At 46.1% G+C, this 14,203-nt stretch overlaps 1 protein-coding gene across 1 annotated transcript in view; it reads right to left on the bottom strand.

Annotated features, from left to right (window-relative positions):
• The window catches only part of TSNARE1 (t-SNARE domain containing 1), a gene marked incomplete at its 5' end in the record, with an annotated part of 667,552 nt that extends 655,565 nt beyond the window's left edge, over nt 1–11,987 (bottom strand). Inside the window, one exon of the mRNA XM_059723464.1 lies at nt 11,942–11,987. Within this exon, the coding sequence (XP_059579447.1) occupies nt 11,942–11,987 (46 nt within the window). The remainder of the gene's footprint in view (nt 1–11,941) is intronic.
• Between the last annotated feature and the right edge of the window lie 2,216 nt (nt 11,988–14,203).

Here is a 14,203-nt window from a genome sequence, read left to right as displayed (position 1 = left end):
CTGGCATTTTGCTCACCGCTGATCTAATCCAACCCCCTACTCAAGGCAGGATCATTCCTGACTAAACCATCTCAGCTAAGTGTCTGTCCAACCTGCTCTTGAAAACTCCCAAGGATGGAGATGCCACAACTCGTCTACACAGCCTGTTACAGTGCTTGACCACATTCATGGTCAGAAAGTTCCTCCTCATCTCTAACCTAAATTTCCCCTGCTGCAGCTTGAGGCTGTGGCTCCTAGTCCTGTCCACTCCAGCCACAGAAAAAAGCCCACCTCTACTCCCTTTCTAATCAGCCTTCAGGTATTTGAAGACCATTATCAAATCCCCCTCCAGATTATGAAATCTCCAGATGAAGAAATCCTAGTTCTTTCAGCCTTTCCTCATAAGTCTTGCCTCCCAGGAGTGTAATTATTTTTGTTGCCCTGTGCTGGACTCTATCCAAACTCTCCACATCCTTCTTGAAAAGTGGGGCCCAGAACTACACACAGCACTCCCGGTGAGGCCTCAGAGTCAAACACAGCAGAAGAATTACTACCCTTGATTTGCAAGTGATCCTCCTGTTAATATAACCCAGCACGCTGTTGGCCTTTTTTGCAACAAGAGCATACTGTTGCCTTATATTCAGCGTATGGTCTACTATAAACCCCAGGTCCTTCTCTGTAGTACTGCAAAACCAAGCCAGTCATTCCCCAGTCTGTATTTGTGCAAGCTGTTATTCCATCCCCCAAGTGCAGGATTTTGTGCTTGTCCTTGGTGAAGTTCATCTCATTGATTACAGATCATTTTTCCAGTTGATCCGGGACATTTTGCATCCTGACCCTATCCACCATAGTGTTTCCAGTTCCACCCAATTTCATGTTACCTAACTTGGGTATGCATTCAGAATGTATGCGTGCACATGTGCGTGCACACTTGTTGGGGAGCGGGGGCTTCTTTTCGCATGATAGTATGTTATTGTGGGGTATTGAGATGGCTCGTGCAAAGATGCATTCCCTTTCTTTAGTGAAGTGTCCTTGCCGGTAAAGCCATTTTCAGGTTATTGAGGTAGGTGTCACAAGTACTCTCCTAAGAGTAGATGGTGATGATATCTGAGGGCCTACCAATGGATTACAGCATTCTTGGCGCACTTGGGAAGATTGCTGATTTTATGTATGTAGGTCATGTGGTCCATGATTTTTTGGGGAGTGGGGGGAGGGTTGTATAGAGTGCTTTGTAGAGTACCATCCCAGCAGACAATTAGCACTTTGTAGAGTCAGCAATTCCACAACCTCAGTAGGCATCTACTTCTACATACCTGCTGCAAAGCTATACAAGCCGGGCTCCTTGGAACCTGTAGTGTTTTCTGAGTATTGCACACCATGCAAAATGTTCAGCATGAAAGCTGTATTAACATACATTTCTCCCAGCAAGCTCATAATCCACATTTTTTGAACACTGTCCAACATTTTTCCCCACTATTGTTGTAGTCTAATTAGGCAACAAAGTGTGCACACCACACGAGTTTCTATTTTATTTTAAGAAACAGGGGAGGAAGGGGGGGGGAGGAGAGGGAAATACCCTTTCCCTAACCGTCACCAGCACTGGGAGGCTGTACAACTCTTTGGCATATCCCAGTAGATTTTTAAATTCACTACTCTACAAAAACCTCAAAGCTCACAGCTGCAGGTTCTTATTTGGCAAGGAAGGTTTTCTGTTTGCCTTACTTAACTTAGCTTTGGCTTATGCATTAGGTTGTTTTTACTGAAAAAATCCTTAGCGCTTGACAATAGTCTCATTATAAAAATGCTTCAAAGGAAACAGATTGTCTAATGGCGTAGAGAAAAAACTTAAACCAAAAAGCTTAGGAAAATTAAATGATTGATTTATTTTAAATTGCTTCTAGACTTTTAGTCTCCAAATTGCAAATGACCAAGGAGCTTCTCACTGAGAGCTACTCACATGTGAAGTCTGAAGGACAGGAATGGTCTTTTGCTCTAACACCTAATACAAAAGAGACGCGGATGCCAGACGGGACACAGGCGATAAAGTTCACACCCTTCAGTTATTGTTATGTAAATCGTCGCATAATCCATTTCCCCAACTCACTACAAATGAGAAAAATTAAGGTCTTCCAACTTGCTGGAGGATTTCATCATCTTCTGAAAGAATTTGCCTCCTGTCAGTTTTAGCCCTTACGCGGAGGTCATAGCCCAGTGGTGCTCAGCCTCCGGCCCATGGTCAGATCCATCCCACAGAACGGTGTCAATCTGGATCCCACTGATCCAGAAATTCGGCAGCATGGGTGGGCAGCAGCATTAATTGCTACTCTCCTATTGCCAAATTTTCAGATCTGTAGGGAGCCCCATGGACTGGATAATCATAGAGAAGTAGGGATGGAAGGGACCTCCAGAGGTTATCGAGTCCCACGCCCTGCCTTAGGGGGGCCGTGCGTACTAGACTGAGCTGGCGCACCATCAGGCTGGCACATAGGCTCACTCCATGCCTAGATCCAGGTGTGTGGATTTGGGCCAGTACGTGGGCAGATCTGGGCACTCAGGTTCAGGCTAGGGCACTGGGACCCCACAGGCCAACCTCATGCAGGATAAGGCCTGCAGACTGACCCCACACAACATGCCCAGCCCATGGGCTGGAAGGTTGGGCACCAGTATTTTAGGCCAATGTACACAAGTAAAAATAAGAAGCTGTTGCATAGATATATTTGCAACGTTGTCCTAAGAAACAGCCATCACTCATGTCATAGAATCACAGAAAATGAGGACTGGAAGGGACCTCAGGAGAGTACATCCTGTCCAAAGCAGGACCAGCACCAACTATGTCATCCCATCTTTGTCTACCTGGGTCTTGAAAACCTCCAAGCATGGAGTCAACTGTCCAACTTTCTTTTACTATACTTCTTTAAGTTATAACCAGCATTCCTGCTAAGCTGCATGGTTTGTGAGGCTGCGCAGGTGCACCTGGCAGCGAGGCATGAGCGCGCCTGTGCGGGCACGCACATCCCGCAGCTTAAAGGGAATGCTGGTTATAGCCTGTTGACAGAATAGAACTGGTTAAAAAAAATCAGGGCAAATGAGAGATTTGGAAAGTTCAAATGGAATTGCTGATGAAAAATTATTTCTTTTTCATGTTGTACGGTTTCCATTTCAAACAATGAAAAATTCAAATTTTGATGAAAAATTCAAAACAAAAGCAACTAATGTCTGAAGAAGGAAAGAGGATTAACTCCTCTTTACTTCTATGCTACAGGAATTTCTCTTGCACTGTTTCTTCTCCATCTTTTTCTTAGATGCTAGTAGGTAATATCCTTCAGATTCTGGTTACTCTTTGCATAAGCCCCAGACTAATATGTCTTACTGTCTTGTGGTGTCTCTGTTGTGCTGTGCAAACACGAAATCCTTCCCTAAGATAACATGAAGATCAGCAGCTTTGCAATCCACAGCCTAACACTTCAGCTATGCTGTGATCCTACCCTTGTTTCACTCCTTTTTGGACAGTAAACTCAAAGGAAAAAGGGAGATTGACACAGGATCTTTAGTGATCTCAGCTTTGCAGGCAATGAGGTTTGAGAACTGCCACCCACTCATCTTAAAAAAAAAAATAAAAAAATCAATTCGGCTTTTGTATTATTAAAGCAACCCAAATCGTCTCGTATTTCACTGCTTTCAGGAGAGGGCCTGAGGGATTTGCCTCTCTTACCTCAAACGCTTGCAAGGATTGTGTATCAGCTGTGGGAAAGATGGTTGCCCTAAACCTGGGCAGAAACCTGTCCTAGCCTAAGGGAGGGCTCCTGAACACAACCACTGATGAAGCAAAAAATAAGCCAAGACATGTAGCTAAAAGACAATATGGTCCAACATGCTGAGAACTGTAGGCTCCAGCCATCGCTGCTAAAAAATCCCTTGGCCTGCCCCCCAAACTGAGTCAAGGAAACACTGGGTTTAAAATAATACCTGTTCTTTTATCCCAGCTTCTTCAGCAAACTATATATATATATACATATATATATATACTACCAAAGTGCCAGTCAAGAATGACGGGCGGGCAGTGAGGACAGAGCACCACCGCGCCCCCCCAGGCAGCAACCCACCCTCCCACCCCCGCATGGGCGGCCCCCACAGTGGACAGCACAGCCTGGCTCTGCCTGCCTGCCTGCCTGCCCTAAGGCTCCAGGCCATGCATGCGCAGTTGGCCCAGACCGTTACAGACAGACAGAAGTGGTCAGACTTTTATTATATTAGAGTTAAAAGGAAATTTGCATAAATAAAAAACTTCATCATCAGCACCAAGTGTCCATGGGGGACCTTTCCCCTACCAGGCATACAGCTGCTGCTGCAGGTTTCCTTTATGTGCCCTGGAATAATCAGGCCAGTGGCCAGTAGTAGGTCTATACTGCAGCAGAGGTGCTGGGACCAAGGGAGGTGGTGGGGAGGGGGTTCCCCAGGTTCATACACTTTGAGCTGCTATCATTATTCTGGACCCTACTGAACTAAGAGGGCGGTAATACCTCCATCAATCCCATTACTTCTGGCTGAGCTCAGGCAGGTTTTGTAAAAAGCCATGCAAGTTTTGCCTTTGGCAATAACAGCTTTCTACTTTCCTGCATTCCCCTTGCACATTAAACCAGAATCATTCCTCCCCTTCACACCCAAATTCCCCTTTTTGGACAGTACCGAGGAATTCCTAACACATAAGAAGGGTTTCTCAAAGCAAGCACTGTGGCTGGCAGCAAGACCGAAAGGAAGCTAGAGGGAATCAGCCAAAAAATTCATTACCAATATTACCTTTAGAGCATCTCATTCCTGTGCACGCTATAAAATACAGACCCACGCCTGTCCAGGGGAGACAGCTGCATCATCAGGCTGGTCTGTGCCATGCACGGGAAACACTTCAGCAACCCCTGCAATGCAGCCACCCTCTGCAACAGCAACAGCAGTTAGCGGTGCTGTGACAGTTCAGGACAGAAGAAGAAAACAATGCGCCCAGCTGAAACGGCAGGAGAGACGGAGGCTGGCCATCTGCAGCGAGCCCAGCTGCAAATCTGCTGGACCGCGAGGGGGAACAGACTCACGTGAGAAGCGCCATGCGATCATTAGTGAGCACAAGAGATCTGGACCCCAGCTTAATGACTGCAACACACAAACCATGGGCACAGGCCCAGCAAAGAGCACAACCCTCAAGATGCTCTGACAGTGTAATACCCCCAGCACAGGGTGGACGCTATGTCTGTCATGACGGTTAGCTGTGGGTCCCAGAGGTGGAAGGCTTGTGTTGCCAAGCCGCCCTTTCTACCGGCACTGAATTCACCTGCCGGCAGGGGAAGCAACCTTCCACATCAGCACCATGTGATCCTGATGTCTCATTTAAATGGGACGCAAACCCAGGGAAGCATCACCAATGGCAGAGGGCTAGGGACAGAAGTTACGCATAAACCAATTTAAGTCATCAGAAACTGGCTCCAACCTGTAGCAGAACAGAAGCTCCGTGCACATAAACCAGTCTCAACCTGTGCTTCGGAGGGCTGACTACAATGCAGTAAGCCTGGGGGCGTTACATTATCAGAGAGCATCTAGGGGGTTGTGCTCTTTGCTGGGCCTGTGCCCATGGTTTGTGTGTTGCAGTCATTAAGATAAACCTGGCTGAATGTAGAATCAGACTTGACTGATTTGGGTCAAGCCGGTTTATGAAACCCCTGTCCCAGACCCCTTCCTGGTTCAAGTTAAATCAGAGTCCCTCGGCATCCCAACATGCTTTCCGGCCCTGGGGTGGGCTGAGCTGTCTGCTCCAGCACAGAAGGGCTGGGGATGAGGGGAGGGCAGAGACTGCTTGCCCAGGAAAACCCCAGCTGGGAAATGGGGCCAGGGAGGGGGGGGGTTAAAACTTCCCATCCCCCAAGCACACAGCTACCCTGCTAAAAAAAATAAATTAATTAAAAAAAAAACAAACCCTTACCGCTGGCTGCAACTGTGGACTACAAATCCCAGAGGCACCTGAAAGCACGAAGAGGAAGTGATGAGCAACCCTGCAGAGTCCTGCAGCTGTGAGTCTGGACTGCAAATCCCAGAGGCCCTGGGGGTAGCAGGAAGAGGAAGTGAACACATAGCCCATGCTCTAGCGCCCCCCCCACTTCCAGCCTGAGCCACTGCAGGCATGTGGCTGCATTACCCGAATCAAAAGTGAATGTCTGTCCAGCTGTTTCTCAGTTTAACCTCTGCATCTCAGACTAACCTGCAAAGACTGAATGCATTCAGCTTCAGGCTTTTTGACTGTCTGTACTTAGCCCTCCAGTTCAAACCACATGCAGCACTGAATAACCAGGGAGGTCATTTCTGCTTAGCACCCTCCCCACTGAGAAGCAGGTGCCCCCGTGCTCTCCAGCACTCTTTGCTGCTTCTACACAGCTTTGAGAGATGTGGTGGCTTCCAGCTTCTGAGAGGATGTCAAAGAATGAAAAGAGAAATATATGATAAAGAGAGATTCAAGGAAGTAAATTCATGGCAGCACCTTTTTAAAGATTGCATAAAATTTGGAGCATAATGATGGGAGGTCCTAGCAGCATGGGAGTTCAGCCCCTATCAGATCACCATGCACAAAACACAAGGGCATCTTTTCAGAGGTTTTTGATGCAATTACCCGGGGGGGGGGGCAGTGGACAGGGGGAATTAGTTTGTCGTCTTCAATGCAAATTTGAAAACACATGGGACAACACTACACGCATGGCATGCTGTGGGGTGGAACCAACAGCACACCATTCATTCAGCTGGTTGGTGGCATCACAAATTTAAACAATATAAAAAAAAAAAAAAAAAAAACCCAAGCAGTGCTGTAAAGAACCACAATATTGGCAAAGCTACCACAAACCCACAGCAAGTTGGGAAATACCAGACTAGTCTGACCAAGCACAATTATCTAATGACAAGTCTGGGGATCAGCAATGGGCAGCACAGTGGCAATAAGGAAGCGTGGTGATTGCGCTGTAAGAGTCTGGGCAAGACACCTACCCTTTCTATAAAATTCAGATTTTTCCATCTACCAAGTAAGCAGGGCAAAAGAAGTTTGATTTCCCCGTGCATGTAAAGACCTGAGATCCTAAGGAAAGAGAGATTATTGAGACAGCTCCCCTACCAGCATCCCCCAATCATGACGAGATCTAGCATGAAACATACTTTGAGGTCAGAGGCAGAGCGGGGATGTTATCTCTACCATTTTCTTCATCCTGCTCTGTAAAACATCAACATTTTTAGCACGCTGCAGTAAGCACGAACTGTGAGCAAGCATGCTTCAGCATCAAAGAGGAAAGAGCAGTCAGTACAGAAGCAAGCAGAAAACCATTCCATCAGGCCACATATCATAGTTACAGAAACAAACCCTGAAGCTTATCGACAGGTTAAGTGCGGTCCAATTCAGCTGTGCAAGAACATTACGGTCCCCCTGCAAAGCAGAGCGATGCTCAGTTTATTAGGGGTTACTCAGTGCTGATGCTGTGTGGGATGAGGACAGCAGTTTGGAGAGCTACACCTGACTCAGTAGGATTTAAGCGGGACACTGTCAACTCGAATGCATTATTTTGCCAATTATGTAGATTCAGAAGCCCAGCCCTCAGCAGAGATCGGCCTTGATTCTTTCCACACTTATTTTGCTCCGAGAGGCGTTTTTAAGCAGGCAGACATCCCAGACTGATGCAGGGAGGACAACGCTCTAAAGCACATACGTCCCTGAGGCATGCAATAGCAAGGACGTCAAGCCCACTGCCTCCTGCAAGGCTGTCCAGTGATGACCAGAAAGGAAACCCCCATTTTGGCTTTGAGCAACATCTCCCCCATTCCAAACAGCAAACCTGCAACGTCCTGTGGCCGTTGGGTGGTGAATGGCTGGATGAAGCTAGACCATGGCATCCACCATGACGTCTTGAGTACATCAGCACCATGCAAGCTGCAAGTCCTGGTGCTTTTCACAGAATCAGAGAGAAGTAGGGCTGGGAAGAACCCCCAGGCGTCATCTAGTCCAGTCCCAAGTCATACCTAGACGGTTCACAACGTGCTTAAATTTCAGCACGTTGGCAAATGAAAAACCAGATGCTCAGCTCTTTGCTGCAGCTTTTACTCCCAAGGGCACTGCTTTCCTGATCCACTGGAGCACCCCCGCAGTCTCACATAGCTGCTTGGAGAGGTAAAAGCCATAGCAAACAGCTGGTGCATCCATTCAGTCCCAGTTCATAGTAGCTACGTACAGCTCCCAGACTGGTCACAAGGCCTCCTTTGTGCAGGCCAGGAAGGAACCTAACCCTACAAAGCATCCTCCTTCCAGTAAATCAGCATGTGATCGGATACCACAGAAATGGGAACAGATTGGGGTGGGTACGCCGCACTGCTCGGCACATGGGATGCTACATGACTGCAATAAATGTGACAGCCTCAGCCTGCACGTATCAGCACATCAGTTGGTTGCAAGTAACCCTTCACACAATCCAAGCTCCATAGACATCCCCCATAGGCTTTTTACACCAGAGGAGACCATTGCAAGCATCTAAAATGATCTGCTGTATAATCCAAGCCACAAAATTCGGACTAGTGATGTCTGCATCAAGCCTGTAACTTCTGGTGAAGCTACAGTATAAGGGTTTAAAGACACCAAAAGGTGGGGAGTCCAACACCTTCCTGAATAAGGTATCTTAATTTTTTTAAGAGTGGGAGAAAATTAATAATCTACTCTGTATTAAAAGCAATGTGCTCATCTACAGAGAATGCAAAGTAGTGTTTAACCTCACAGGTTATATAACTCCTCAAGGCCACATTCAACCGTGCCCAGTTCTCCACTCAAGGCCAGTCTCCAGCACGCAAAGGAAATCGCGTCTCAAACTGAGTCACAGAACCAGAAAGTTAGGGACCCGACAGAAAAAACCAACATCAAATAGATAGATCTCCTCTTCAGATGCAGCTCCTAATGAAACAAGAACGCAACAGGATGTATAACTTGATGATACCCTTTAAAAGCACCTGCCCTTTCACTCTGGGCCCTAAACAGATCACGTCAGAATACCGATGTCTCCTACATCTCATTTTTTAGGCAACCTTGGTGTTAGGACAGCCCTGGAGATCGAAATTATCTGTCCACATAGAAGGTATGAGCCTCAACTTCCCTTAAATGGGACTGAAAAAACCATACGGCTAAGGTCTCCACGTCCGTGAGTGTCCAATATTTAAGACAGCCCACCGTACCAGGGTAGGAGTCAAAGATGTCTCTGCTATGAAGTTGCAACAAGCCAAGTTGAACCGACAAACTGAAACACACACACACAGGCGCACACACTTTTTAAGGGAAAAAGAAAAGCAAAAGTGTGCATACATACCACATACTCACACCCACACACACATTTTCTAAGAAAAAAACAAGTAAAAGGCTCCAAACTGAGAGCAGCAGAACGCTATTTTTTTCAGAGCACAAACTCTTCAGTCAGAAAAGTGAATAAATAATTTACAATAAAGTTACACCCAGTTTCGGATCGCAAAACCAGCCCTTCAAAACCCTGCTCTCCCTCCTGCCAATGCAGAAGTTGTGGGAGCTTGGGCTGAAAAACACAGCCACTATCACAAGCAACTTAATGAAAAAGGCACCCATGTAAATCAGTGGCTGACTCCTACAACTCCACATTAAGGAATGCTTCAAGCGAGGGAGAACAGAAGAGCGATTATAGGAAAAGTTACGTGCGCAGTGAATGGCGCTTTGCTTCTGCTCTCTTGGCCGAGAACGGAGCTAGTCACTCGTGAAATCTGCTGGTGAAACAGATGGCACATCCTCAGGGAGGTAACTCGGGCACTCTCATCCAATTCCCAGGAGAGTAACTGGGACACTACACGGGCCCACAAAATACAGGCAGTCCTCAGACTTATGACACAACTGGTTCCTGAAAACCATGTCTTAAGTCGAAACGTTGCAACTCGGAACCGACTTTCCCATAGGAAACACTATTATAAACAGGGGATTGGTTCCTGAACCAAGGCTCGATCCCCTATTTTCACCAAAAATAACCCAGAATTTTGTACTCAATCAATTATAGAGGAGTAATATGTATTTATACTGTAAATAGCAATCATATTGATTGGAAGGACGACTTTCAGTTGACTTTGCTGAACTTTTTGAAGGGCTCTCGGCTGGAGTCTTCTCGGGAGTCTTGGCTGCAGGTTTTCTGGAGTCTTGTCTGAAAGAAAGTGTCCAAGGAAGTTTGGACAGATGTTCTCCAGGGAGATGAGAACAGATCAAGCATCGCGTCGCATCAAGCATCGTAAAGTCGAAACAGGGCGTCAATTTATAAACGTTGTAAGTGCCAGTCCTTGCAACTCGAAATGTTGCAAGTCGGGGAGTGCCTGTACAGACAACCTCAGTGGTATGGAGCTGGCAAACACAATGGCAGAGAGACAGCCAGTGCCACCGTTGTAAATCCTGGCATGTCTCAGAGGATGTTATGCATAAACCATTGATCACGTTCCACCTTGCATTTCAGCCTGGTGAGCTATGCTCACATTGCCAAAACTTTGCACATGGCAGCAAGACTAGGAGTGTCTTTCCACAAGACAACAAGTGTAAGAGTGAGCCCCAAATTGTATATTTTCAGAGATACTGAACACGCAGAGCTCTTCTTAGCTTGGGTGACTTCGCTTGACCTTAGGCACCTCAACATGGACTTCAGGTACCCAACTTAAAGCAATCAAGTTTCAAAACATTGTTCTCTACAGAAATACTGCACCAGCACTATACATCCAGAGCTGGGAGCGGGTGGTAATAAGACTGCCAGAGCTGACCTGAGTGGGGCCCAGGGCAAATCAGCTCATGCGGGGCCCCCCTCCCGCTCTGATCCCACCTGCCCCAGACCCAAAGCAGCTGCCACCACCACCAGCAGCGGTGGCGGCAGGGGTAGCAAGTGGCTGGACTCGAAGCAAGTGGCAGCGGTACAGAGTCACCGCGGCTGCTCCACTCAGCTCTGCACGGCCCCCAAACTGCGGGGCCCAGGGCAGTCACCCCAATTTGCCCCCTCCAGGGATGCTCTAAAGACCGCTAGTGCCTAGCATACTATCAACAACTACAAATCCCTCCATGTATATGGAAACATGCATCTACAAAGTCACTCTTGAAACAAGACTAGTTAATCAAGTCCGCATTGAAACCTGTGACAAGCAAGGGCAGGGTACGTATGATCCATGGGAAGCTAACCCAACCTACCTGTAGGAGGACGTGTTCGATCTCTTTTGATACAAAGACCAAGGATGGAGAAGTGGAAGACCAGCCACACCCTCATCTATGCTTGAGTAGGTAAATAGGTGTCTTGTTAAACCAGTTAGGTAGGTGGTATTTCAAATCGCCACCGGATATTGTGGTTCAGTGGTAGAATCCTTGCCTGCCATGTGAGAGAGCTGGGTATTTCCAGACACGTGTATAACTATAGACATCAAGGCACCAAACGTCCCGACTCGGTCTGAAATCTGGATTAGGTCTCAAAGATCAAAAAGGTGGGGATGAAAGGTCTGGGCAGCCTCCACTCCTCCATAGGCACATGTGCCAAAGGTCCTGGTGACCACCCAGGCATATACCATGATCCAGAAGGATCGACGGTTGCCTACATTTCAAACCACATTAGTGCAGACACCACCTAACATCTTTAAAATAACACAACCTGGCAGTTTGAAGATAGGATGCAAATAATGAATGGGGTGTCTTCCTGGAAGGCTTGGCTTGGAAAGGAAAAGCAGGCTGATATCTTGCAAGATCCAAACCACATTTAGCCGACTACGAACCCAAGAGAGAGAGAGCAGTTTCTAAAATTATCAGTAATGGAGAACCAGAAACAATCCCATCCACCACGGAAACCATGCAAAGTGTTCCAACCTTTGCAAGGTGCAGGACTTCCCTCCTAGGTCACAATCTCCAACTGTCAACAAGATCCTTCCCCCTTACCTATAAGGACCTGTAGAGGTGATTTGCTCACGTCCTCTCCTCCCCGTCAGACAAGATTCTTCTACAACCTGAAATGCAAAATGTAACTTTAGTGGAGAGGAAGAAAAACACAACATACTTGTTACCGTCAGAGATGCATAAGACTGCTCACAGCCCTTTGAATTGTGGTTTCCAGCAACAGCCACTACACTTTGGGGGATGTTTCATGGATTGCTCAAAAGAAAGTAATACTCTGTTACAGGGAGACCAAACTGCCCAAAGGTAATTATTTGGAGCTCTTCTGTGTGGTGAGGGAGTGCAGTCCTTAGTTTAAAGATGAGCAAATTAAGCACCAAGGAGCAGCGCCCACCAGCATGATCTCCCTCCGTGAGGGGGAGGCGAGGGAGCTGGACAGCCTAGGTGGGGGATCGTCCAGGCAGGAACACACCCAAGCTTGGCTAATCTGCTTAGTTTATCTCCTCATACTCTGCATCACCCTTCAAAGGATCTGGACACACCCTAGTTGAGAACCACTGATTTTAAGCAAGTGAACCATTCCCATGGGCAGATCCAGGATTTGGAAAAGTGGGGTGCAGATGGTGTAGCACATCACCATATACAACAAAATGCATAGTTTGTCTCCAGTTCAAGAGAAACTAGATGCATTGTTAATATGCTAGGAAACTGGCACTGTATCATTCAGTTTAAGATCAGAGCAAAAACAAATGCAACTACTGGAATGTGCACTTATTTGCTAGATTATAAATTTAAAACTATGCACAATAAACTAGGCAAAAAAGAGACTAGAGTCGAAAGATATGTGCCACTAGTCTTGTAGTCATCATAGTTGAATGCAAGTCTCTCATGCAGATGCATAAAACAAAATCTAGTCTTCTTGAGATTTCTGACAGTGCCTCCAATACTTCCACTGTCAGTCATTTCCAGCCCCGAGTAAATACTACTACATCCGAGTTAAGATTTTTAGCTAGAGCTAAAAACAGGTCTGCAGGGCCGTGAAATAGAGAGAGAGTACCAGGAATGGCTAGCAGACAGCAACATTGCAGAAGAAAGGACAGTTTAAATAGTGGACCATCAAGACCATTAAAAAGAAGAGAGGGTTGTTAACACGTGCTGAATGCAGAGAGATCAGCAGGAATCAGGGGGATGATCATTTCTATTCAGGCAGGGCTGAAGGAGTCAACTGACTGCATGGCTCATTTTAATCTACCCAATTGCTTCGAAACACTTTCCACAGTATTAACAAACTTCACTCCTTTTTAATAAGCTTGATGTTCAATCAAGCTATCCTTTCTTTGGCAGTTCTGCTGCCTGGTAGCTGCTCCTGGTAATTTAGCTCCTATTTCACAGCCCTGCAGATTGTTTTTAACTGTAGCTAAAAACATTACCTCAAGCAAACACAAACTCAGGTATGGAAATAACTTTCAGTGAAGCACCGGATGCTTTGCTAAGATGCTCAAGAAGCCTAGACTTAGTTTCATGAATCTGAAAAAGACTTACATTTAACTCTAATGACTACAGAACTAATGAAACATTTTGATTTTTTTTGTGCCTAGTCTGTTTTTTTTAGTATGTAACAGCAAATTAATGCAACTTCCAAAAAAGTCGTATTTGCTTTTTCTTCAATTTTAAATAGAACAATATAGTTCTAAGCCCGTAGCATATTAGTAAAGCAGGGAATTTATTTTAACTGGAGGAAAATGTGGGCCGTGTTATATGAGATGATGCACCACATCATCCGCACCCTCCTTCTCAAAATCTAGGTTCGTCCATGATAGCTGTACCGCTTATGCACATGTTGGTACCTCCAGAAGCACAACCCCCCTACAGCCACAATGGAGCAGTGAGAGAAAGCGTCTCCCGCTGTGATACACATAGAAATCTTCCGTTAGATTCTGTCTCACAATTAACTATGACACAGTTAAGCTTTTAAAACATAATACAGCATGTCGCAGCTACTTGTGGCAAATATTATATCCTCAAGCACATAGACTGCAGAATAGGAGGTTGAAAGCCAGAAGACTCCTGAGCATGCCAAGATTGCTTGCAACTGCAATTAAGAACAATTTTTAACGGACCTAATTGGGAAATAAAAATAAACGGCCATATCCATTAGTCACCGATGTATCGCCTATATCCTCTTGATTAGCAATCTTTAGAACTACCCCGATTCCCACTTCTGGTTAATAATGCATATGAGCATCTACTACTTATTCAAAACTGAGGCATAAATACCCAAGTGTGTTGCTATATCTTTGATGAATC

The sequence above is a fragment of the Alligator mississippiensis genome, chromosome 3, assembly GCF_030867095.1.
Source record: "Alligator mississippiensis isolate rAllMis1 chromosome 3, rAllMis1, whole genome shotgun sequence".
Lineage (NCBI taxonomy): Eukaryota > Metazoa > Chordata > Crocodylia > Alligatoridae > Alligator > Alligator mississippiensis.
The sequence above is the reverse complement of the archived record's forward strand: the minus strand, read 5'-3'. Positions and strand labels throughout refer to the sequence as shown.